Consider the following 24,233-nt stretch of genomic DNA (forward strand, 5'->3'; position numbering starts at 1 on the left):
GTTTCTTTACTCTGTTCTGGTTGAATGTTTATTTCTTTCTTCTCATCCAAACTGTTGACTTGAGTCCTGGTTTTCCTCCTGTCACTGTTGGTTCCCTGTGCATTTTCCTTTTTCCACTTTGCATAGTCTTTACTTCTTCCTCTATTTTATGACCATTTTCAACCATTTCCATGAGCATCCTGATTACCAGTGTTTTGAACTGTGCATCTGATAGGTTGGCTATCTCTTCATCACTTAGTTGTATTTTTCCTGGAGCTTTGATCTCTTCTTTCATTTGGGCCATTTTTTTTGGTCTAGGTGTGCCTATTATGTAGCAAGGGATGGAGCCTTATGTATTCGCCAGGGTGAGGCAACCTGTGTCTCCACATTGTGGCACTGTATGTGGGAATGGGGTCCGAGAGGGAGCAATGCTACTTGCTCAGCTCTCTGCCAGTTTTAAGTCACTTCCCCTGCTACCCACAAGCAAATTGGGTCCTTCTGGCGCTGATTCCCAGGTGAGTGGTTTGGTGTACATTCTAGGACCCTATGGGTCTCTCCAACAATCTCTCCTGTGAGGCATGAAGTTTCTCCTGCTGCCTCAACCACCACAGGTTTTTCTCAGTCAGAGGTTTTAAGGTTTTATTTCCCTGCCTGGAACCCTGGATTGTGCAGCCTGTCTCATTCCCTGCTTTGCCATGATTCCCCTCTTCCCCGGCTGCCCATCTCCGCCCCTCTTGATCTGCATGAACGTTTCCTCTTTAACTCCTTGGTTGTCGGCCTTCCATACAGTTCAATTTTCTGTAAGTTTTGGTTGTTTTTTGGTTTTAAATTTGTTGTTGTCCTTTTGGTTGTGCAAGGAGGCATAGTGTATCTGTCTATACCTCCATCTTGGCTGGAAGCTAAGATTTATTTCTATTGAGACAAAGATTCAAGGGTAAGTTTTCCATAAATATAATATAGATGGATAAAAAGTTAAGCAGTCTCATCTGATGGTGCTGATGATGAATGAAAAGGAGGCAAAAAGCTTCCAAGGGTCTTACAATGAATGCATCCTTCCAGCAATGTCTACTTGATTCTTTCCACACTAACTGACTGATGGTGGTCTTGCATTGTTGTTCCTTCCAGTGGATGGCTTCCCAGAGCCTTCACAGACCACAGCCCCTGAGGCCTGGACACCTACAGGTATGGAAAGCCATTCCTGAGGAACAAGGGGCTGATGGACATTGTGGGGAGAGGCGTCTTTCCCAGGGGGAGGGGAGCCACGGGCAGAGTTAAAGTGGGATGTAGGTCACTTACCAGTTGGGGGATTAACAGCCATTCTCCCCACCTTTCTGATTATTACAGTTGAGCCATACTAAACAATCTGGGTCTCAGTTTCTACATCCATAAAATGAGAACCCATCTCTTATTACATGAGGTCATTATGAAGATTAAGAGAGAAACATTTAAGTTAGTGGCTCTCTGAGGTTCTGGTATTTCACTCACAAGCAACAAATGTTAGCTTCTGTCCTCAGTCTCTTTTTCATAGTAAAGCCATAAAAAAACCTTATGGGGCCAAAGGAACCAAGTTACTCTAAGACTAATGTAGTTCTGGATGATGAGGAGGTCTGTTTAGCTATGATCTGGCGATGCGTAGTCTAGTTTCCTGTTCCAATAGCTATATTGCCATCTCCTGTGTCTATCCCTGTCCAAGTCAGGGGAGTAACATGTGGAGAAAGTGGTCTCCTTAGGAGAACTTGGGGATGCTGAAAATTTCCTAAAGAGGGTTCCATATTTTGGAAGGGGTGCATAGTAAAGTCTCCCAGGAGGGACTTGAAATTGAAGCTTATTCTGGCTAGTTCTAACATATGTGCACATGAATACCATGTGAACTTGCATGTATGCAAATGAGGCCATGACCACCTAGGGATATAAAGAATGAAGGGAACCTTCTGGAGATAGGAAAGCCAGTCTCCTCAGGCACCTCCTCCTTGTGCCTCTCCAGGAGTCCAGTTGGCCGGTTGGTGAGACTAATGAATGGCAAAAGGAGATGCTCAGGCCACTTGGAGGTTTTTACCCAAAGGAACTGTGTGTGATTACCTCTGAGACCTGGCTGAGGCCACTGTCATGTGCCACCAGCTGCAGTGTGTCTAGGCCATGGCAGCACCCATAGGGGCCCACTTCAGGGTAGGCAAGGGGAAGATTCTGCTGCATGACGTGCAGTGTGCAGGTGCCGAGGGCCACCTGGGGATATGCGTGCACCGGGCAAGGCCAGACACAGCTTCGGGCACCTGTAGGGGGCTGGGTGGTGTGTGCAGGTGAGGGGCTGGCTACAGTCCTCATCTGGAGGACTCCTGCTCCCTTACTACTCACCACTCCACACACACACCCCCCACAGCCCAGTCTAGGAATGTCTGCATATCCAGGCAGCCAGCCAATGCTGCCTGCATCCTTGCAGAGTTGTGCGTCAGCCTGGCCATCCTCTTGACCATAAAGTATGGCTCACAGGCTGGATCCAGGCTCTGAAGTGGCCTGTTTCATTTCAAAATCCAGGCTAACCTTGAATTCAGCCAAATAAGAATATTTGGCACAAAACTCCATATTCTTATATTTTGTGGGGAAAAAATAAAAGCAGAAGTTCAGGCTCAACACAACAAATTCTTTTATTTCATTACTGGCTGGATCTGCAAAAAGCTGCCCCTTTGGACACAGCTTTCCCATGCCCACAGCCTCCACTGCCCAAGTCACTTGTTTCTCTCACCCATGTGGCCCTCAGAAAGTTTTGAGTTTGGCAGGCACTCACATAGCAATAGTTCCTTTTTGGTGGGGAGGGGTGGGTCATGTGCTCACATAGGGAGGCAGTGTAGGAGATGGAAAGGGCCCTGAGCTGTAGGAATCTGGTCCTGGCTGGTCTGTCACCAACAAAATGGCCTTGGCCCCAGTCTCCATGTCATTACAACAGGTGCATTAGACTCCATGCCCCCTAAAAATCTATGCCTTTGACGTTCTGTCACCAAGAAGAGAATAAGCAGTCATGTGGGTTAGCTGAATTAAGTGAACATTCATGTGCCACTGGGGAAAGCAAGAAGTTTTTGTCATAAAACAGAGGTGTAGGCTTTACAGTAGAAATAGAGGGACACATTTCCCTCCAACATTTCATTATGAAAATATTCAACCATACAACAAAGTTTGAAGAATTTAACAGTGAAATCCTGCCTAGAGTCTAAGATGAATTTATCCATCCACCTATCATCTCTCTATTCATCTACCAACTCATCTTATTTTTTATTAAGATTTGGCTTCTTTACCATAAAATTGACTCATTTTAAGATCAAGTTTGGTGAGTTTTGGTGATTGTGTAATCACAGTCAAGATATAGAAGTTTCCTCACCCTCAAAAGCTTTCTCCTTTGTCTCAGAGTTGTCAGCCTCCCCATCACAACCCCCTGCCCTGCCCCTGTCCTGCCCCCTCCCTGCCCCCCACCCCTCATGAGAAACTGCACGTGGCTTGCCTTGCTTTGTTCAGGTGAATCACAACACACTTGGGAGAGGGCAGCAAAGAGAGAGATGAGGGCCAACTAATGGCCTCTCGCACAGCAGGCCACTCAGGGCTCATTGCCTACAAGCTTGGCTTCGGCTGATGGCCATGCGATGCTCGTTTGTGTTAGTTTGTCAACAGGCAGTCATGTTACGTTCTGTCCCAAGGGGGCATATGAGGTTACTGGCCCTAGCATGCAGCGTCATCATTATATTCCTACTGAATCCTGGGAGGAGACAGGCGCCCCCTTGACACAACTTTGTATCCTCTCCCAATGTTCCGACTGCTCCCCGTTGACAGTCCTTCCCTTGTGCCCATCAACAGCCTATGAGAACTCACTCACCACATCATCAGTGACAGCAGCAGCTCAACGCCTACCTTACTCTGTACCCGCACGTAAGACTGGTTCTTTTTGTATCATGTCTTCTGATCAACTTTCCCCACTTGACAATGAATGAGTGAATATATGTCACTAAGGATATACAAGGATAGGCAAAAGTAGGTTTACAAAACCAGACTTTATTCTTGTATTATTATTTATTAATTATTATATTATATTCCATATGAACAACCATAGACCTACCTTTGCCACACCCTGGATAGTGTCACTGGGGAGATATATATATCTCTCTCTCTATATATATATGTATATAGTGGTGCACAAAACAGACCCCCATGTAGGCTACATCCTCCTGAGGGGCCGTGTGACAACTGTGTGGTGAATACTGTGATGGGGGAGCACAGAATGCCCAGAAGAAGGTCTCCATACAGACCTGAGGGTCCAGGGCAGGAGGAAATGATATCTAAGCCAAGAACTGAAGTGTGAGGGGCATCGGAATTGTGCCCAGCAAGGGAGAAACCAGGTGATTAGACTCCCCGTGGGTTGCAGTGTGGGAGGCGTTAGTGTGCTTTCTCAATCAGAACACAAGGCTAGCCAATAACCGGAAAGAATTAGTGAAGAGCAAGGTGACTCTTCAGGGTGGTTTTTTGCTGTGATCAGGAATGAGTGATATGTCAGGATATTGAGCCTTGAGTTGGGTTTGGGTTTTTGACAAATTAGGTCCAGTCTGAGGTCAGATAGGCAGGAGTAAAACAATGGATCCCTCATTCTCTTGATCTAGCTGTACAGCCAAAAGATTTGGGAGGAACCATTGTCACTGCCCTGGGGTCTGAGGGTAGCCCTGGTGAAATGGCTTTTGGCCATTGGCCATGGTCTTGGGAGCATGGCCATCAACAGAAGTCCCATTGTTGGCCCTGTGAGTTTTAATTGCCTGAATGCACCCTCCACATCTTTCTTTTTTATGTTAACACTTGTAATGTATCTATCCAAGCTCTCTTCTTTGTATTCACTGTTTTAAACTGTTTTTTTAAAAATTGAGGTATAATTCAGATATGTTTAAAATTGAGGTATAATTCATTATATTTGTTCCAGGTATAAACATAATGATTCAGTATTTTGTATATGTTGACCAATAAGCAGCACAATAAGTCTAGTTAACATTTGTCAGCATACAGAGTTCTAGATTCTTTTTCTTATAATGAGAACTTTTAAGAGCTACTCTCCCCCACATCTTTCTTTTCTTCATTTGCTTAATAACTTTTTGTTTTGCATGCCTACCGTGTACTAAGCACTGAGCCAGGTGATATGGTGCATGATAAGAGAAACAGCCATAGTCTCACTTCTTGGGGGGTCTGCAGTTTAGGAGGGAGACAAGTCTTGCACACAGAAAGCCATACAGAAGAATGAGATGGTCTATGATATGAAAGAGACCCTCATGTTCTTTCTGCACCAGCCCCCGCACTGACCTCCCATCTTGACCAAAAGGATAATTCAGTCAGGGGAGAACAATCAGGAAAGGAAGTGAGCTGTTGAGAGCCATTCCCTTGCACCCTGGCTTCTCCTTCCTCCCTCTTTTTGTCTTGTTATGCACAATTATTGTGAGCAGCTTCTCTGTCACTTACCCGCTCACGCAGACTCATCAGTGCTGCCCCAAGGGGAAACAGCAAGGCCTGAGTCCATGTGACCTTCCAGTCCTCTTCCCAATTCCAAATAGGCAGCAGAGAACTTGGCCCAATTCAGCCCATGCATCAGTTCCTCTGAAGTCAGTCAGATGTGCACTCAAGCTGACCAAGCAGAGTCAACCATGGGGCACATGGCATTGACCCCAGGGCCCCTCCTGGCTTTGGGTAGGACAGGTTATCTAAGAAGGGGATATGGATAAAGAAGACACGTATGAATCATCTATTGCCATGTAAAACCACTCCAAAACACAGTGGCTTGGAACAACTACCATTTATAATTACTCATGAGTCTGTGGGTCAACTGGGCAGTCCTACAGAGCTGGGGTGGGCTTGGCTGGCTTTGGCTGACCTTAGCGGACTCCCTCATGCATTTGTGGTTAGCTGACAGGTCAGTTGGCCTCAGATGCTGGCCTAGGATGGCCTTGCTCACATATCCTACATTTTCATAGCTATTATCTGAGATGACAGAGGTGACAAGGTAAGGTGTCTTTTATCACTCAACCCAGTAGCTCAAGCTTATTCACATGATTGTCCCAGAGTTTCCATGGAGACCTCTTGAGCTCTGCATGAGTGCGCCATTATTATTGCTATATTTTACTGGTCAAAACAAGTCACAAGCCATTGACCCAGAACCCAGGGGTAGGCGAATAAGCCTGACCAGAGGCTTATCTGAGAGGGAGTACTATAATGTCACATTGTGAAGAGCCAGGCTATAAGGATGAGAACAACAGGAGCCATTTGTGTGAATGGTCAGCCACAGGCAAGCGGTATTCAGACAGGGTGTGGATGAGTCAGACTTTAGAGGCTTCCTAGCTGTGGGGTGGCAGGGGATCCCTCAAGGCAGCAGGAAGGGTGTAAGCAGCAAAGGCATGGGACACAAGGAGAGCTGGGTTGGGGAGAAGGTCGTCCAGCCACCAACAAGCAGAGGGCGCTTTACTCACCCTGTGATCCCCTCTCCCCGAACTCTCCCCAGGAGGCTGGGCCCCAGTGAGGCTGGTGGGCAGCCCTGGGAGCTGCGCAGGCCGCGTGGAACTTTTCTACCAGGGGGCCTGGGGGACCGTGTGCGATGACCTCTGGGACCTGCTGGAAGCAAACGTCGTCTGCAGGCATCTAGGGTGCGGCTGGGCAGTGGCAGCTCCTGTTGAGGCCTACTTCGGGGAAGGTTCTGGACAGATCCTGCTGGACAACGTGCACTGCAGGGGAGATGAGCAGCACTTGGAAGAGTGTGCCCATGGTGACTGGCTCTCCCACAACTGTAGGCACGGGGAGGATGCCGGCGTGATCTGCTCAGGTGAAATCCCACTCCCCTCTCAGGCAGTGCCCAGCTTTGGCTCTTCCAAGACAGCACTCACAGCAGGTGGTTTCATGTCTCACACTTACAGATGCTGAACACTGGGCCAACATGCCACCAGGTAGGGAAGGTGACGTCTCCAGGTGTGGCTTATCAAAACCTTGGGGAGGAGCCTCTGCTGGAGATGAGATGTTTCTTACCCTCTAGCTGGGGGAGTGACTGAGATGTAGAAGCCCCCAACTTCCCAATGGAGAGATGGAGAGAACCTTAGAAACCTTCCAGTGCGGGCCCACTTCCCCCCTCTCCTTCTACTACACACAGGATGCAGACTACTTGGTCTTTTGTGTAGCACTTTTCATGCATCAGTTCTGAGGGATGTGTGGGAATGGCAATGAGACATGGGTGGGGAGTGGGTAAGATATGAGAGGCAGTTAAGGACACTTCCTGCCCAGGGGCAGATGGCTGGTGGGCCAGACCTGGCCAAAATTAAGGTGACCCAATTCTGACCCCACCCTCTCCTTGTCTCTGCCTTGTTCCTGGTTCAGCCCTGGCCCCACAGGGCTACCCTTACTGCTGGTTTCCCACATGCTCTCAATGCCAACACCCAGAGCTTTTCATGCCAAGCACCATCTTTCTTTCCTCGAACTTCTAGGTCCCCGATTCCCTGCCTTTAGCTATGAGTGGAGCTGGGTGGACAAGGTCTGGTAAAGCTTCAGTCGTATTCCCTCCTGGGTTTTCACCTCTAGTAGGTGGGAATGTATTGGTCCTGGGAGAGAATCTCCAGTGGGAGGTTCTGGGCCAAGTGTGGTTGGTTAGACAGGTGTTAGGGACATGGAGGAAGATCCATAGCATCCTTCGGCCCTGACTCACCATCTCTGAGCAGCAGATGAAAGGGATCATGAATCAGTATCTCTTGCTATTCTTACATCGAAGCCTTGTAACTCCAGGTACTTGGGTCATGGGAATTGGCTACAGGGGCCAGAATTTCGCACCTTTTATTTTTTTAACCACCCTCACAATTTAACGTCTTATTGTATCTGACAAGAGACCAAGGCACCAACATCTGGGGCAGCTCTAGGTCAACGCTTCTCCCCCACACATTATCCCCCTCCATGCTCTGGCCTCTCTCCCAGAGACCGACTCCGTAGTTCTCGGAGGGGCCCACACAGTGTGTCTGTTACAAACCCTCCCAGGTCTCATGTGCAGACGGGGGTGGGGACCACAGTGCCCACTGACCATACATATGTGCTCTGTGTGTCTGACAGGTCACTCATTGGCTGTCAAGGAAGGGACGGTCCCTGAAGGTGAGACTTTGGTCACAAAAGTGTCTGAATTTTGGAAAAAAAAAAAGTAAAAACTGTGTGAATTACAAAATTAGTGAACTGATTCATGAAAAAATGGAAATTCTAAACTATCTTTCTGCCCGTAGAAAAATCCCAGTGTGGCAGGGTTATTACCAACTCATCTGGAGCCATCAGGAATCCCCCGCAGAACACAATGCACGACAACGTAACGTGTGTCTGGGAGATCAGGGCAAATGCGTCTGACCATGTACTGCTGGCGTTTCCGTACCTGAAGTGAGTCCTCAGTCCGTGACGTCAGTGCGCGGTGCCCTCTGAAAGTCCAAGCACTTATTTCCTCGGTTGGTTCTCACAACTAAAAGAGTCCTTCCTGTCTTTAAGTTCTGTTTTGAAATAATTATAAACATATAAGAAGTTTCCAAAATATGAGCTCTGTGTACCATTTACCCAGCTTCCCCCATTGGTGGTACCTTAATATAACTGTAGAACAATATCAAAAACACAAACTTGACATTAGTGCAATACTGTGAACTTGACTATAGACTTCTCACTCAATTCTCACCATTTTTACATGGATGTGTGTACATACATGGGTGGGCATGTGTGTGACAGACACTAGGATTGAGATTAAGACACTGTGTGTGTGTGTGTGTGTGTGTGTGTGCGTGTGTGTGTTTCAGCCTGCTGGCTAAAGATGCAGATTCCAGGGACTCACAGGCCCATTGAACTGGAGAATCTCAAATTCTGAAGTCGTAGTCAAGGTTGATGTTCTTCATAGGTGAATGTCTTATGGAACACCTCCCAGGAACAACTTGAATTACATACTACTCTGGCATTTTGCTTAATGGAACAATAACTTGGAGCAAAGGGCTCATGAGCTGAGCCATGGAAAAGGGTTTCTGATTGTGGCACTAGCAGCATGTAGACAAAAGTTCACAACACTCCACAAAAGAAAACAGCTGCTAAAATCAGGCAGCTTCCACAAAGCAAGCCGGCAGATTGGTATCAGACTGCAGGTGGGCTGGCAAAAGTTGACATGTGGCTCGTTCGGAGCCTGGAGCCACATCCTATACTGGCAGACCGAGAGGCCTCTGCCACCTCCTGCCCAGAAGATCAATTGGCTTGGTTTTTCCTGGCTCTGCCCTTGGCCCTAGGCTTTGATGTTCCTGCAGCCTGGGTCTCAGCAGGGGTGTACCTAGAGCTTCAGCCTCCTCTTTCCTGTTCCAGTTAAAATCCTGTTCCTTCTTGGAGAGGAAAAGTGATAGGAAAGGAACCCATCCTTCCTTTTACTGCCTGACAAGCTTTTAATCTATCCCCAGCTCCTTCATAGTAACTACCCGAGGGCGGCCTCACAGCACACCTCCCAGGTCTGCTGGGGAGGAGACTGAGATGCTCACCCCCACCCCCATCACCGTTTCCTTCCCCAGCCTGGACTGTACCAATGAATATTTTGAAATCCTGGATGGTCCTCCATCCTCAGCAAAGTCCCTGGGGAAGACCTGCTCTGGCTTCTACCTCACCTACTCGTCCTCCTCCAGTTTGATGACCCTGAAGTACTTCCGAAGCTTCAACAACATAGGGAAAAACTTCATTGCTTATTACTATTCCACAACCAAAGGTAAGAATTGTGGGTGAGGTCAAGCGCCTGGAGCTGGACTGTCTGCCTGGGGACAGTTATAGTCCCATCGTTACTCTGGGACCTTGAGACTTGACCTCTCTATGCCTCAGTCCCTTCCCTGTGGAATGGGGACAGTGGAGCAACCTTCCTGCTAGGTGTGTTGTGTGCCTACCTGACATGACATGAGTAAAACACTTATGGGGGACATCAGAAATGCTCAGAGGTTGGCAGCTGCACCATGAACTATTTAGTTTTATGTAAGCCCCTTGTTAAAGTCACCTCAGTAGGAAGCCGTGTCTACAGTTCCTGCGGACCCCAGATGGGTGTGTTAGCTCCTACACAGGAAGGTGTGGTGTCAGCCTCGGAGGCTCGTGCACAATGCAGAGTGAGTTCCAGACAAACTCGGGCGACACAATTAGAAGACAAATAAAATATAGGAGATTAGGGCAAACAAACAGAATATACTAAATGAACGTGGGCATGCATCTCAGCCAAAGACATTAGGAAAGAGAATCACCTACAGTACAAAAAGAGTGTTAAGGAAAATATAGGAAATGACCTAAGATTTGTCTTTAAATCCAGCAAGGCCGTGAATAGAGAGATAGGCGGCAGGCAAGGCAGGTGAGAGAGCCGCGTGAGTACACAGACGAAGGGTCAGGGTGTGACAAGAAGGCAGACAGGAGCTAAGTCAAGGGTTCTGATGAAAAGCAGGGTACTCAAGGTCAGGTCATGACCACAGCAGTGATCAAAATAACAGCTGGCACTTACTGAAAGCCTATCTAGTGCCAGACAGCATGTTCAGCACTTCTCATGTGTTACCTTCTTTAATCCCCACGCAAACCGGTGGTTCGTCCCTTTTGACAGATGAGGGAACTGAGGCTTAGAGAGTCATTAACTGTTCCAAGGTCACCCAGTGATGGGTCCTTCGCTATTTACCATTGAGAGAAGAGGCTGAACTTGCAGAGGTTCTCTTAGCATCTGCCTTAGCCTGTTCAGATGGTCTTGTGGCAAGTGCCAGGGTGATTCACTGAGAAGGCGTGGGGAACACGCTATAAAACACAGCGGGGAAGCTCTATGTCACAAAGTAGACCCGGGGAACTCACCATCATTGACATTAATTAGTTATTGACAGTTTCCTTGTATTTGCAGAGCTGGTTCCACAGACCCCTCGCGCGATCGGTGAGTCATGTTTACCGCGGCTGCATAAAATCTTCATCCCTGGGTCACGTTTCTCCCTCTGTCCCCACTCCTGGTGCTTTTCCTGTCTCGGTTTGATCTCTCACACACGTCTCTAATTGCCTGCGCAAATCTACTGGAGCCGAGGGTTCTGTCCACAAGCTTTTGCACAAGTATAATGCTCATTCACAGGGGAACAAAGTTTTCACACATATCAACAACTGGGTCACTGCATATTCGTCATTGTTGATTTGATTTTCTATCAAAACACAATACAACACACCTAATCAGACACTCCACATTTTGGGAAAGTTGACAGCAATAAAATGAAGCTGAAGCATGCTGAGAAATGGCCATTTTCCCCAGAAGAACCTGATGGTGAGTGCATTTTAGCACAGAAGGGCACCAATTGTTGTATTTCTGGTGACTGGGCAGAAAAGGGGAATATTGTTTCCATTGGATCCCACACACCTGAAAAGCATCAAGGCCTGCATGTAAAAAAGGTCTGATTTCAGAGGTCACCTCTTACCAGGATGACAGGGAGAAGGAATCTGCCAGAATCTCCATGTTGAGTGAAGAGTTATCTCAGAATGCTGCCATCTTGTCTCGTCCAAGTTCTCCCTTTTTGCTTAAGACTATTTTCTTATACCCACAGCAATCCCAACAGCAACACCCCTGATGGTAACAGCAAGGCCAGGTAAGCACTGCAGTGCATCCTTGTTCTTTACCCGCTCTCCTTGCCTCTTGGCACCTGCATCTATGTCTACTTCAGAGGCAGAAACTGGACAAACTGCAGTTGGTTTTTCTATTTGCAAGTGGACCAGTTGACTGTAGCCAAACTTTTTAGGGCCATTCAAAACTATTAGGAACTTTTGTCTCTAGCATTCCTGGGTGAATACAAAGTTCATTTGATCAGAGCCTTTCAAAGTCATGAAAGTGAGCAGGTTACAATGCCTTCTGGGACGATTCGATCTTTTCTTTACATGGCTAGTCGTGACCGTAATTAAGCTCATGCCCACATCATTCGTAGACTTCTTAAAAGGAAGTGGAGTGTCAGAGCCGCTCCAGAGGCAGTGAGATGGAAGAGCAGAGGAAAAAACGGTGAACTTTGGAATTAGGAGACCTGCAACTCAGCTGTGAGGTGTGGGGCGACTCACTTTGCTTCTCCGTCAGTTTCTTCAGAGATCAGCTCAGTATGCCAACCCTCCCACGAAACACCTCACAAAGCCACACCCCGCGGTGCACATTATATATAATGTTCTTCTGCGTCTAGCTGAAACAGATCGGTGCATCTCTTTGACCCCATAGCTACTCAGTTCATGACCATTTTAGGTTAAATGGGATGTGGACCCCCCTGATGATCGATCAGACCTCCACCCAGGAGATTGACTAGTTGACTGACCTTTACCAAGTTCTCCAACCCTAATAGGAAAGCAGGGGCAGGGAGCTCAACCAGCTCACAGGAAGTGTGTGCTGTCTCCAGAGGACAGTGGTCACCGGGTCTCTGCCAACAGGGGACTGGCCCGAGCTTCGGCTTGTGGGCGACTCAGGTCGGTGCTCAGGACGAGTGGAGGTCCTCTACCAGGGGGCCTGGGGCACCGTGTGCGACGACCTGTGGGACCTGAACGAAGCCGAGGTCGTGTGCCGGCAACTGGGCTGCGGTCAGGCTGTGTCCGCCCTCGGGCAGGCCCACTTTGGCCCGGGGTCTGGAGACATCCTCCTGGACAACCTCCAGTGCGCCGGGGTGGAGCGCTACCTGGGCCAGTGCGCCCACTCGGGCTGGGCGGAGCACAACTGCGGCCACCACGAGGACGCTGGTGTCACCTGCTCAGGTATCCTCTCCTCTTTCATAGAGTCACTGCCAGTTTCAAAGAACTTCAAGACCTCACTGCTGGAATTCAGAGTCGCCCAGGGGGGAAGACGGGATGTTCAAACACATATCATTCAGTTTCTGCTTTAGCTCTTCTGACTCGGTTAAACAGATAAGATTTCAAGTGTTAGCCTTTCAGAATAATACCTCCTCATTTTCTAATTTGGTAGTAAGAATTACCAAAGGTTTGTGTGCTTGACTGGATACAGACATGCACAAAGCAGGTGTTTAATTATGGGAATTTTTAATATATTTTTAAGATTGTATTTATATTTTAGAGAGGGGAAAGGAGGAAGAAAGAGAGGAAGAAAGACATCAACGTGTGGTTGCCTCTTGTGTGCCTCCACCTGGGGACCTGGCCCACAGCCCAGGCCTGTGCCCTGACCAGGAATCAAACCAGAGACCCTTTGGTCTGTAGGCCAGCTCCCAACCCACTGAGCCACACCAGCCAGGGCTAATTATGGGAATTTTTAAGGAGTTTATCAGTAGGCTTTCCCTTCAGAGGGCAGCTGGTATAGTCCCCTTAGGGAAGAATTCACAGCTGGAAAGAACTGAGTCTGAATTGGAGAGCTGGTGCCAACACTCCGCTGCCCTGGCAACACACAGAGACGCCCAGTTTTGTCTCCTGTAGAGTGAGGAAGCTAATTGCTGTTTGGCAGATTTGCTGAAGGTTTCGCACTGTCTTCTGTAAAGCACTGTCATAGCACCCGGCCAGGGGCTGCGTATTTGGCAATTTTCACCACCATTTTCCCCACTCAGTCATATCACCGAGGAAATCAGTGAACTAAAACGGCTCATTTTAATCACCCTGTGACAATTTTTAAAAACACTGTAGACTTATGTGCAAACAATTAGCTAGGAATAATTGAGTCCCCTCTGGAATGTCTACTAATACCCATCTCTGATAATGGGATGCTTTTCATAAACTAGCAGCCGTAATGCCTAATGCAGCTGGATAAATCAGTAGCCATAACTGGAAGTGGCCCTTGTCACAGAGTTGCCCATGTGAGAAGGAGCTCAGTCACATGTCAGTACCTGCTGCTACCTGTGACTTCTGATTGGGAGCGTATATTTATAATTATTGCCTTGTTTGCTGTGCATTCATTTGTCCATCTTTTTGCTTTGTGGCATCATGTTATGTGTGGCCCAACAGCCTCGTGGCGGGGGGGGGGGGCGCATGTCATTCCCAAGTTTCAGTCTTCTGGAGGGTGACTGTCTAAATCTGAGGGGCCCCCAAAGACTTCCCAAAGTGAAGCTCATCTGCCACAAAGTCGGCATCTTGAGCCATGTCATCACAAACATGCCCGTGACATCTGGCCACGTTCTCCAAACCCCGAGCTGACTGGCAACCAGACCAAGCTTCCCGCCAGGCCCACGGGGGAACCGCTTCTCCCCAGATGAAGTCAGTTAAAGGCACTAACGCTCCCTGTGTCACATCAATACACTCTTATAAGGATGTAATTAAAAATCTTTGTCTTCAGTTATGAAAAAGCAGGATTTCTAAAAAATACTGACCTAACGATTCTCTGTGTGAACAGATGGGGAGGAATCCCTTATTAACAACCCAGGTAGGTCACACTTTTTAAACATTTTTTAAAAATTTTATTTATTTATCTTTAGAGGGGAAGGAGAGAGGGAGAGAAACATCAATGTATGGTTGCCTTTCCTGCGTCCCCTGCTGGGAGTTGGCCTGCAGGGAACCCGCCTGCAACCCAGGCATGTGCCCTGACTGGGAATCGAACCGCGATCCTCTGGTTCGCAGGCCCGCGCTCAATCCACTGAGCTACGCCAGCCAGGGCATTTTTTTGATGGGACTAAAATGGCAGCTGTCTTGATTGGCCCTGGGCCTGTTTCTTCTCCCAGCTCAAAGTTCATCCTCTCTCTAAAGTGCAGAGGTTTTCTCACCATTGAGAAGTAATTCAAAAGTCTCATCTGGATTTATTACTTCTGATTTTTTTTTTACATGTGCTGGTGACTGTGTGTATGAGAGAGAGATTTACATGCAGGAATGAAATGGCTTTCCTCTCTGGCTCGCAGGCCTTTCCCAACTCCCTCCCTGACCAGCTCCTTCTCCCTGTTTTCCTATCCAAGTACTAATCAGGCCCAACCCTGCTTAGCTTCCAAGATCAGACAAGATCAGGCGCATTCAGGGTGGTACGGCCGTAGACCACTTCTCCTTGTTTTAAGGGTCTTCTCAGCCCAGACTGCCTCTCCGCATTGTTCTCTGTTCTTTCTCTTCACTGCATGGATCACAGCATGGAACAGTGCGTTAGACTTGTGTCCATATCTGACTAATACGTAGGCTTTAGACTCCCCGAGGGTGGGAACCATAGCTCTTTGGTTTAAGCAGCGTCATCAGTGCCTGACATAAAAGGTAATCTCTCAGAACCGTTGAAATAAAATTAAACTGGCTAAAGACACCCGCGACTCAGAAATACAGGAGCAATATGGGGGACAGACCCCAAAGCTGGAGAGCAGGCCATGTTCTTCCCTGACCCCATAGTCCTCACGGTCGCAGGGGCCTGGTGCGCTACCTGGGCCAGTGCGCCCACTCGGGCTGGGCGGAGCACAACTGCGGCCACCACGAGGACGCTGGTGTCACCTGCTTAGGTAACCTCCCCCTTCTCAGGCAATAATTTCCATGTCGTGTACGAAAGCACTTTGAAACTATGTATCCCAGATGAAATTTTCATCCACTCACTCATCAATTCTTTCACCAAACAATCCTTAGCTCTACCCTGGCCCTGGGCTTAGACTCAGGTCCTGCCATTTGCAGCTCCAGGGTGCACATGGGAGGTCTCAAATGTTTGTGTGCACCAGCACCACCCGGGGCATCACAATGCAGAATCCAGGGCCCGACCCCAGAGGTGACGACTAACTCAGTTTGAAAAGGGGCCCTGGAATCTGCATTTTAACAAGTATTCCAGGTGCTTCAGAATTAGAGGGGCCCCAGGCAAGCCAGCCCTGGCTCCCGAGAAGCAGTCCCCTCCAGCTGCTGTGCCCTGGCCCCTGAGACCAAGGACCCTGCCAGAGGAGGGCTGGAATTGCCCATGGGAAGTTCTGGTGCTCTGGTTTCCTGCCCAGAAAGCCCATGGTCCTTTCCCTTCCCCCCACACATACCCCTCTTACCCCACATCCTCCCTGCTTTGAATTCACTAAAGAGAGTGACCTGTTGCCTTTCTTCACACACCCAGATGCAGAAGACCTGCCTCCTTCCACACTTCCAGGTATGTCCATGTTTTTCTAGTCCAAGCAACTTAATGATACTATTGATGTCAAGTGCATATAAATTTTGAGAACCAGATGTTGTTCTGAGCTCTTTGCATTAATAATTCATTTAATCCCCACAATAACTCTTGAGGCAAATACTTTGATTTTTACCATTTTCCAAATGGGTAATTGAGATAAGAAAGTTAGCAGTGTGTCCAGGACTAGCCAGTGGATTTGCACCCGAGCTGTGGGTGCCCTTGGGCACCGGTCTCATTGACTACACTTGTCTCTTGGTCCCACTACACAAAGACCAGGCAAAACTAGAGCAGAACTGGGGAGACATTTTGCTTGGATAACTGGCGATCCCCAGGACAATCCTACAAGAAGGGCATTTAATATGACACTTCACAGAAGAGAAATGTGAGATGCAGGAAGTTTAAGCAGCTTTCCTAAGCTCACTCAGCAGGTGAATGGTAGAACCAAATTTTGACACTGATCAGCCTGACCCCTAAGAACGTGCTCTTAGGGATTTTATGACCTTCATCTGTTTTCAAAGCTCTTATAACTTAATGATTAAATGGTATTCATCTGTAATAAAAAGCAAAGATTAGAAAAAGCAGACCAACGCCTGTGGTGTAAATTCTGAAGTGATGCTGGGGGTGAGTGAGAAGGAATCCCCTTGTACAGCAGCGGGCATTTCTGAGCTTCTGTGCGGCAGCAGGGCATCCTGCTGGGGGGTTTCTGCACAAGTGGGTTTGTTAGACCTTTGCTGCTGAGGACTAGGTAGATGGAGAAGCCTCCTGAAGATAACTCGATTACACGGTGTCGGAACTGGCATTTTCAAGCCCTGTCTCTTGCTCTTTGGATGCACCTGGCTGTCCCCACAGAGCCTCAGAGAACACACACAGGTCACAGGTCATTGGCAGAAGCATCTCTCTTGGCCACTTGCCTGGAGAAAACCTTGATGTGTTCTGGGCATTCCTGGAGATGGCCAGCTTTATGTGTTGGGTCATGAGTGAGAGGGGGAAGGCTGTCTAAAGCCCAAGGGCCATGGTTAGGGTCAAGGGCAGTGGATATTCAAATGAACATTCATCTGTAGTTTTCTTATTTCATGTAACTCAGCTAAGCTTAAAATTCCATGGAAGACAGGGAAATGAAGAAGGCCACACTGAGTGAAATGAGCCATCTTGTTATCATTGTTAACTCCCTGACCCCCGTTTTTTTCCTTTCTAGGTCTTTCTACAGCTTCTCAGGATCATATAACAGGTAATCACTTGTTTTCCATTGAAATGGTAGCTCCATGCTAAAAGAACGCTTGAACTAGATGCTGGGCAGTGTGCCCAGGCCATGGCACAAGGAGACTGGCATGGTGAAGGCCAGGACAGCCAGGGCCTCAGCTGGAGGAGCACCCTCATCCTCACCATGGCCTTGCTGAGAGACAGGGCATCAGGACATCTGAAGCCTGTTAATATTGACTTTTTTGACAAAAGAAGCAGGCTCGGAAGGGGACATGTGGACCTGTCCGGGTCAGAGCAGGCAGGAGGGCGACTAGAGACTTGGAAAGCATGTGGCTCAGCCCATCTGGCCACACTCAGCCTGCCTTTTCTGGGTGCAGCCCGGAAGCGGCACCCTGGCGGGCACCGGTCCATCATACCCTGCCGTGCGCAGAGGTTTCAGGAAGTCCGAGTCCCAGTGTGAGTCTGACCTGACCCTGGTTATTAGAACCTACCAATGCAATCAACACTAGAACTATCAGAGGACTGGGCGCCTCACCACATCCCACATCCATCGCAGAAAAGACCAGGAATCTGTGGGATTCTGGGATGATTCCAAGTTGGCCGGGGTGAAGGTGTGGGGGACAGAAAGAATAAAATTAAGTAACTTAATAATTTAGGGAGAAGGTCTGTAAAGTGTACTATGTGTTGAAATTTTCTCTTAAATAATTTAATGATTCCGTGCCCTGCTTTTTTATGTGGCATGCTGCTTTACACATGTATGTTACATGTACATATGTCCTATATGTGTGTGTAAGTGGAATCTATTTATATTAATAAGATGGTTTATATGGAAGGATTAGATATCACTGTTGTCTTGTTTAACCCTTATAAATCCAAAAACCTTTAAGTTCCAGTCTTAGTAGATACTGAATAAAGGAAACATAGCTTACCTAGGAAAAGTGATGAAAAGTACTTAAAAGGAGGTCCCGGTCATAACCTCTCCAAACAGGCCACAACATTCCCCTCTGTGTCACCCATTTGTCAGACCACAAAATTGTTCTAGAGCCTCTTGTCCCCCAAACCTCCTCTCCCCCAGGGACATGACAGCACCTGGCTCTTTGTCCCTCCTCTTGACCTCTCATGTGCCTGTGTCTCTCGTGGATTCTGCCTCTCTCCCATCCAGCAAGACATCTTCCACTTCAGAAAGAGGTAGAGATTGTAAATGGGCTGGACAAATATAATATTTTCTTTCTCAGATGATGAGGAAGAGGGGAAGGCAGGGAACTCTCACACATCAAGACTTTCTGAGCCATCAGAATCAGAGCCAAAGGACTCTCTTGCCCAGGAGACATTTAGGCTAAATGTTCTATTCAGACAGCCTTGTGTGTCCCCACCCAGGGGCCACTGGTAAGGGCACCCAGCCGGCGGGTGGGAGCTGCTCATTGCTCAGGTCACACAAGGGACACCTTGTGGACAGATCCTGATGTCCTTTGTCTTGCTGTTTCAGGAGGAAGCAACTCTTGTGGAGGGGTCATTTCTGGTCTCTCTGGCTCATTTTCTACTCCCCGGTATCCAGAAAACTACCCGACAGACATCCAGTGTGTCTGGGAGATCCACGTGGATAAAAAATTCCGCATCAGACTCCAGATTCCGAGTTTGAGGTAAGAAAACAGCTTTTGGGGGAATGAGTCCATGTAAATAAGAGTATTGGCTTGTGAAATCATCATAAAGATAGTTATTTAAATGGAAAACCTTTAGGGATAGAACTGGAAGAAGCATGAATTTTTTTCTATGTTGAAGCTGTAGTTAATTTTGTAGTACTAGCCAATGAGTCACTTCTGGTGTGAAAAATTCAGTGTTATTTATTACTATATTTGTTACTTTATTTCAATAATTCTTCTTTCAATATTTTTTTGCTAAAAATGCCACAAAAATCCTCCTCACCAGCTTTGCCCTTGTTGTACACTGGGTACCAATATTTGTCCACTTGGACTTTCTTTTTCCTTCATCAAAATTTCAAACTGACAGTAAGAGCCTTTGCACATGAACAACGGCCCACAACGCCAGCCACGGGCCTGCATCTTCTGAATCTTGGCACAAAGGAACAGGAACCAGCGGAATCATTGCCTCATTTCTGACATGAAGAGAGTCAATTTTCCAAAGCCACTGATATTTTTGATGCCCATGACCCAAAATGAGAGCTGACACATGTTGAGTGTTAGCTGTGTGTCAGGCTCTGTGCTGTGTACTTTGTAACTTTTGTCTCTGTCCTTGTCATCCCCATGAGAGAGGAGGAACCTGGGGCTCAGAGAGGTGAACTCACTTGTCCGAGGTTACCCTCACGTCTGTCTGAGGTCAGAGCCCCAGCCCGTCACCATCCTGTAACCAGAGTGTCCCTGAAGCCCTACCTCCTGTGTGTGGTACCGACACTGCCATGCCATCCAATACTGTGATAATCTGCCTTTCACACGCCCGGTCTATGGAGTCAGACAGGCCGATGCCAGAGAATAGCCTAGAAACATGCTACCCTATGGACACAGCCTACAAAAAAATGAAATCCTTGAGCTCACACCCCAGGGTCTATCATGTTATCAATTGTCTGTTCCATCAAAATCACCCCTCATGTGCATCCGTTCTGAATAATCACCAAAGTGCAAATACTCTTCTATACAGGATTGGGCAAACGCAGATTTCAGATGTTAGTATGGGAAATAATACAGTAATTAATAAACCAGAGGGGAGAGGGGAGGGAATTTCAGGGGAAAGGGGGAAGGGTTTGCAGGAACCAGTATAAAGGAGACATGGACAAAAACTACAGGGGGCGTGGAAATGGGAGGGAAATGGGGAGGGCTGGAGGGGTTGGCTGAGTCGGGAGTAAAAGACAAAAAACTGTACTTGAACAACAATTACATAAAAAAGAAAAAATACCAAGAATACAAGAAAAAGCTCTGTTTCATGAACTCACTACTGTAAATCTACTTTTGCCTGTCCTTCTATGCTGATGTTATTATTTTAGAAGCATTATCTTTTTCTACCCAAGAATTCGGATATGGAAAATGTGAGATGCAGAGGTAGAAAAAAACTGGCTGCGGTGTCGATTACATGCTGATCATTTGACTGCTGAGAATTTTTTTTTTGCAGTGCACATTAGCGTTTCTTGATGTTTCCTGCAGGTTGTGACGGGCTAAAATTGTGATTTTAAAATTTCTGTTACTATGTTAAGTCATAATTATCAATCGCACTCTTTCCTCGGGCAAAGAAAATAAGAGTTCTGATAATAAGAGTTCTGAACTTTCTGAAAAAGTTCACCGATATTTTTATATACACATGTGTGATTTAAAACATAATCCAAACATTTCATCCTACAATTGCTTTAAGATCTAGAAAGTTCTAGCATGCTGCCAACCTCCACTTTGATCCCTGCAGCCTGGAAAGTATCCCCGGATGCCACTACGACTCAGTGGAAATCTTCGATGGCCCCAGAATTGCCGCACTCTCCATGGGGAAGTTCTGTGCCGCAGCAGCTCTGGCGTTTCTGTCCTCCTCAGACATCATGACAGTGGTGTTCCGAAGTGACGCTATGGTCACCAGCGCTGGCTTTCGTGCTGTGTTCATCGCCGTCCCACAGGGCGGAGGAGAGTCAGGTAGGAAGCATCAAAGGGTCTTTAAAGGACAACACAGTTTTCTAGGCTGAGGGACTTCCCAATTAGCAGGTGCCTGAGATTCCGTTTTAAAAGACCCTCCGATTTCTGCCCTGGCCAGTGTGGCTCAGGTGGTTGGAGTGTCAGCCTGTAAACCGGAAGGCTGTGGGATTGTATTGCAGTCAGGGCACAGGCCTACATTGTGCATTTGGTCCCCGGCCAGGATGCATAGAAGAGGCAACCAATCGATGTTCCTCTTGCATCAATCACTGTTTCTCTCTCTCCTTCCCTTCTCCTCTCTCCAAAGTCAATAAGCATGTCCTAGAGTGAGGATTTAAAAACAAACAAACAAAAAAAACCCCACACTTAGGCCCATCAACTCTGCCCTGTAGCTGCTGGGTTTCCCCACTAAGAGTGTCACATGGGCAGCTGCGATTCGGCAGGTGCTATATTCCAGGCTGCTTGCGGATGGGCAGGCTGCTAGCTGCCCCTGGGGAAAGGAAGCTGTATCCTCTGAAGGTCTTCCGCCTGTGTCCTCACTCCACGCCATGTTGGAACTGTCCAGAGTGCTGAAACCCACAAACCAAACTTTCCTGAAGACTCCACTTCTCTCCCCAAGCTGCCCCACCTCATACCCCAGACTCAGCCAAATGACAGGCCTGGGGAGTCTTTCAGCCATGGCCCTATAGCCTCTCATTCCAGAGCCAAGTTCAACTTTCCCCCAGCAAGCACACCACCTGCTGATTGTGGGGCCTCTGAGGCTCAGAGGTCCTCATAAGGAATCCCCGTAATTTTTTCAGAAAGCCACAAAGATGGGAACTGGAAATGCTTTCTACTTAAAACACTCCAAGCTCACAAACAAAATCCTGTTCTGTTTAGAAAACATACCGGAGCTGCGGCTGGTGGACGGGTCTGGATGGTGTGCAGGACGCTTGGAGGTCCTCCACCAGGGGGTCTGGGGCACTGTGTGTGACAAGCTGTGGGACCTGAATGAAGCCCAGGTTGTATGCCGGCAGCTGGGCTGTGGTTGGGCCATCGCTGCCCCTGGAAAGGCACACTTTGGCCCGGGCTCTGGCGACATTCTCCTAGACAACATTCAGTGCTCAGGAAGCGAGGACCACCTTGGCCAGTGTTCTCGCTCTGGCTCGTCAAACCACAGTTGTGGGCACCATGAGGATGCTGGTGTCATCTGCTCAGGTAGCCTCCCCCCCGCCCATGGCAGGTTCTTTCTGATCCTTCAGCCTATGGCATCTTGGTAATGGGTGGAGGTTGTGCCCAGAGCAGGGCCATGGAAGCTAAGAATTGTGACCCGACAGGTGAATGTCCCTCAGCCAGGTGGACAGGGAATGCTGGGAGTCTGACTCCATTCTGCAGCCACACACAGGAGGGCCACAAAATGGGCAGGCAGGTCCTGTTCTCTGCAACCTCTCCCAAAGTCTAAACATGCCTTTGTTCTTGCTTGTGTGACATAGAACCTGTCTACTTGAGACCTGCCCATGCTAGAAAATCGCTTCTTTGTCTTCATTAAATTGAACTTAGATTTCATAAATTTACCTTTTTTCATGCCAGCAGATGCTGGGGACTGGGATCCAGATGTCACTCCTATGCCCCTAGATAGCTGGGACAAAATATCTCTGCAAAGTGAATTAGAAGTCTGACCTCCATCCCGACCTAGACCCTGGGGGTTAGTGACCTAGACCGACCCTAAACCAACCCCTCGAGGAGCTTTGAAAATTCTCAAGGTTCAGGCTGCACTCTAGCCCAATCACACCAGAATCTCTAGGGTCACACTCAGCCATTAGCTATATTCAAAGCTTCCCATGGGACTCCAATGTGTAGCTGAGGTTGAGAATTAGTGGCTTGGACCATGAGCTAAGGGCCACATCTCCCAAATGAAGGGACATCTAAAACTGTCCTCTCAGGCAGCAGAGCAAGGAAGGGCAGGTTCATTCATTTGGACTCCAGTAGAAAATGATTTTATGATGCTAAGCTCTTTCCTGATTGTCTTGGGTTTTGATTTTTGCAGCTGCTGTTCCTCAAGCCTCTGTACCACAAGGTAACTCTCCTTCAATGCGAGTATAACCTGTAAAGGATGGAATCTCTATGGTAATTCATAAAAGTAGAGTAACACCAGTCTGTCCCGGCCTCCCTGAGAGGGAGGAATTGGTGGGCTGGCGCCCTCACAAAAGAGTTGTGAATTCACCTGGTTCACAGGGCAGGAAGCCAGGGAGAGCTTTAATGAAGCATGGGCTGGGCACCTCACTCCTACCACATCGCTGTCCAATCCCATCACCAGTCTCGCCTACAATCAGTTGAGGGTGCTGCCTACATCTTCCCCCCTCCCTCAGACCCTGAGGGGTACAATAGCACACCAGCCAACCCACAGCCATGTCTACACCAGCATGACCCATTCCTATTTAGTGATTCTCTGTTGAACTTGGTGGGATTCTGGCTTCTACACCTGAGAAAATGTAACATGCAGTCCTGAACACGCTATCTGTGGAAACTCTTGTCTGCTTTTACAGGACGACGTGACTCTTGTGGAGGAGTAATTTCAGGTCTGTTGGGCTCCTTCTCCAGTCCTTGGTTCCCTACAAACTACCCCACCAACATGCAATGTGTCTGGGTGATACACGTGGCTGAGATGTTCTACATTGAACTGACCATCCCAAGCCTGAAGTAAGCAGCTTGGCCTTTCTCTGCTTCAAATGCTGGGTTAGATCAGATCCATGCTTTCCTCAAAGACGAGGCGTTTCTGTGTCTTAGTCTGTCCAGGCTTCTATAACAAAAATGCTGTAAACTGGGCAGCTTCATAAACAACAGACATTTCTTTCTTATAGTTCTGGAGGCTGGACAGTGTGAGATTGATACACTAGCAGATTTAGTGTCTCGTGAGGGGCTGTTTTGTCACTGATGATGGTCCCTTCCCTATTGTCTCCCATGGCAGAAGGGACAAGGGAAGCTTTACAGGGCTGCTTTGTAAGGACACTAATCCCATTCATCAGGGTGCCATACTCACGACCTAACCACTCCCCAAAGTTCACCGATGAACTTCCCAAAGGCCCCACCTCCCAATACTGTTCCATTGGAGGTTAGATTCCAACATATGAGGTCTAGGGGACACAAACATTCAGTCTACAGCACCATGTGGCAAATCTTTTTACGTTTTAGGTGCAAATTGGTCTGGTCCTCTGAGTTTAGGGGAGTCTTTTCATCACTGAGCTCAATGCCCTGTGCAACTAGAGAATATATCTCACAAGCATCCCTGACATCAAGCCAACAAGCCTCAGCCAAGGTGACCCACCGGGAAGACCTCGCCCCTCCGCTCTCGGCCAGCTCCACCTGGGCACACAGCATCTTCCTCTGGCTGAACCCACATCTGTTCTTCTGTC

The 24,233-nt window shown here is 48.0% G+C and overlaps 1 protein-coding gene across 1 annotated transcript in view; it reads left to right on the forward strand.

Annotated features, from left to right (window-relative positions):
• Nucleotides 1-24,233, forward strand: part of LOC118990525 (deleted in malignant brain tumors 1 protein-like) — a 62,897-nt gene that overhangs the window by 5,875 nt on the left and 32,789 nt on the right. The window contains exons 2-19 of the mRNA XM_037051120.1: nucleotides 1,105-1,161; nucleotides 3,820-3,891; nucleotides 6,491-6,808; nucleotides 6,900-6,929; nucleotides 8,074-8,112; nucleotides 8,238-8,385; nucleotides 9,537-9,727; nucleotides 10,877-10,906; nucleotides 11,559-11,600; nucleotides 12,418-12,735; nucleotides 14,312-14,341; nucleotides 15,968-16,000; nucleotides 17,217-17,249; nucleotides 18,708-18,861; nucleotides 20,627-20,844; nucleotides 21,721-22,038; nucleotides 22,868-22,897; nucleotides 23,367-23,520. Coding sequence (XP_036907015.1) covers nucleotides 1,105-1,161; nucleotides 3,820-3,891; nucleotides 6,491-6,808; nucleotides 6,900-6,929; nucleotides 8,074-8,112; nucleotides 8,238-8,385; nucleotides 9,537-9,727; nucleotides 10,877-10,906; nucleotides 11,559-11,600; nucleotides 12,418-12,735; nucleotides 14,312-14,341; nucleotides 15,968-16,000; nucleotides 17,217-17,249; nucleotides 18,708-18,861; nucleotides 20,627-20,844; nucleotides 21,721-22,038; nucleotides 22,868-22,897; nucleotides 23,367-23,520 — 2,215 coding nt within the window. The remainder of the gene's footprint in view (nucleotides 1-1,104; nucleotides 1,162-3,819; nucleotides 3,892-6,490; nucleotides 6,809-6,899; nucleotides 6,930-8,073; nucleotides 8,113-8,237; nucleotides 8,386-9,536; nucleotides 9,728-10,876; nucleotides 10,907-11,558; nucleotides 11,601-12,417; nucleotides 12,736-14,311; nucleotides 14,342-15,967; nucleotides 16,001-17,216; nucleotides 17,250-18,707; nucleotides 18,862-20,626; nucleotides 20,845-21,720; nucleotides 22,039-22,867; nucleotides 22,898-23,366; nucleotides 23,521-24,233) is intronic.

Source organism: Sturnira hondurensis, unplaced genomic scaffold (genome assembly GCF_014824575.4).
Source record: "Sturnira hondurensis isolate 20B ecotype Veracruz unplaced genomic scaffold, ASM1482457v3 Scaffold0007208, whole genome shotgun sequence".
Lineage (NCBI taxonomy): Eukaryota > Metazoa > Chordata > Mammalia > Chiroptera > Phyllostomidae > Sturnira > Sturnira hondurensis.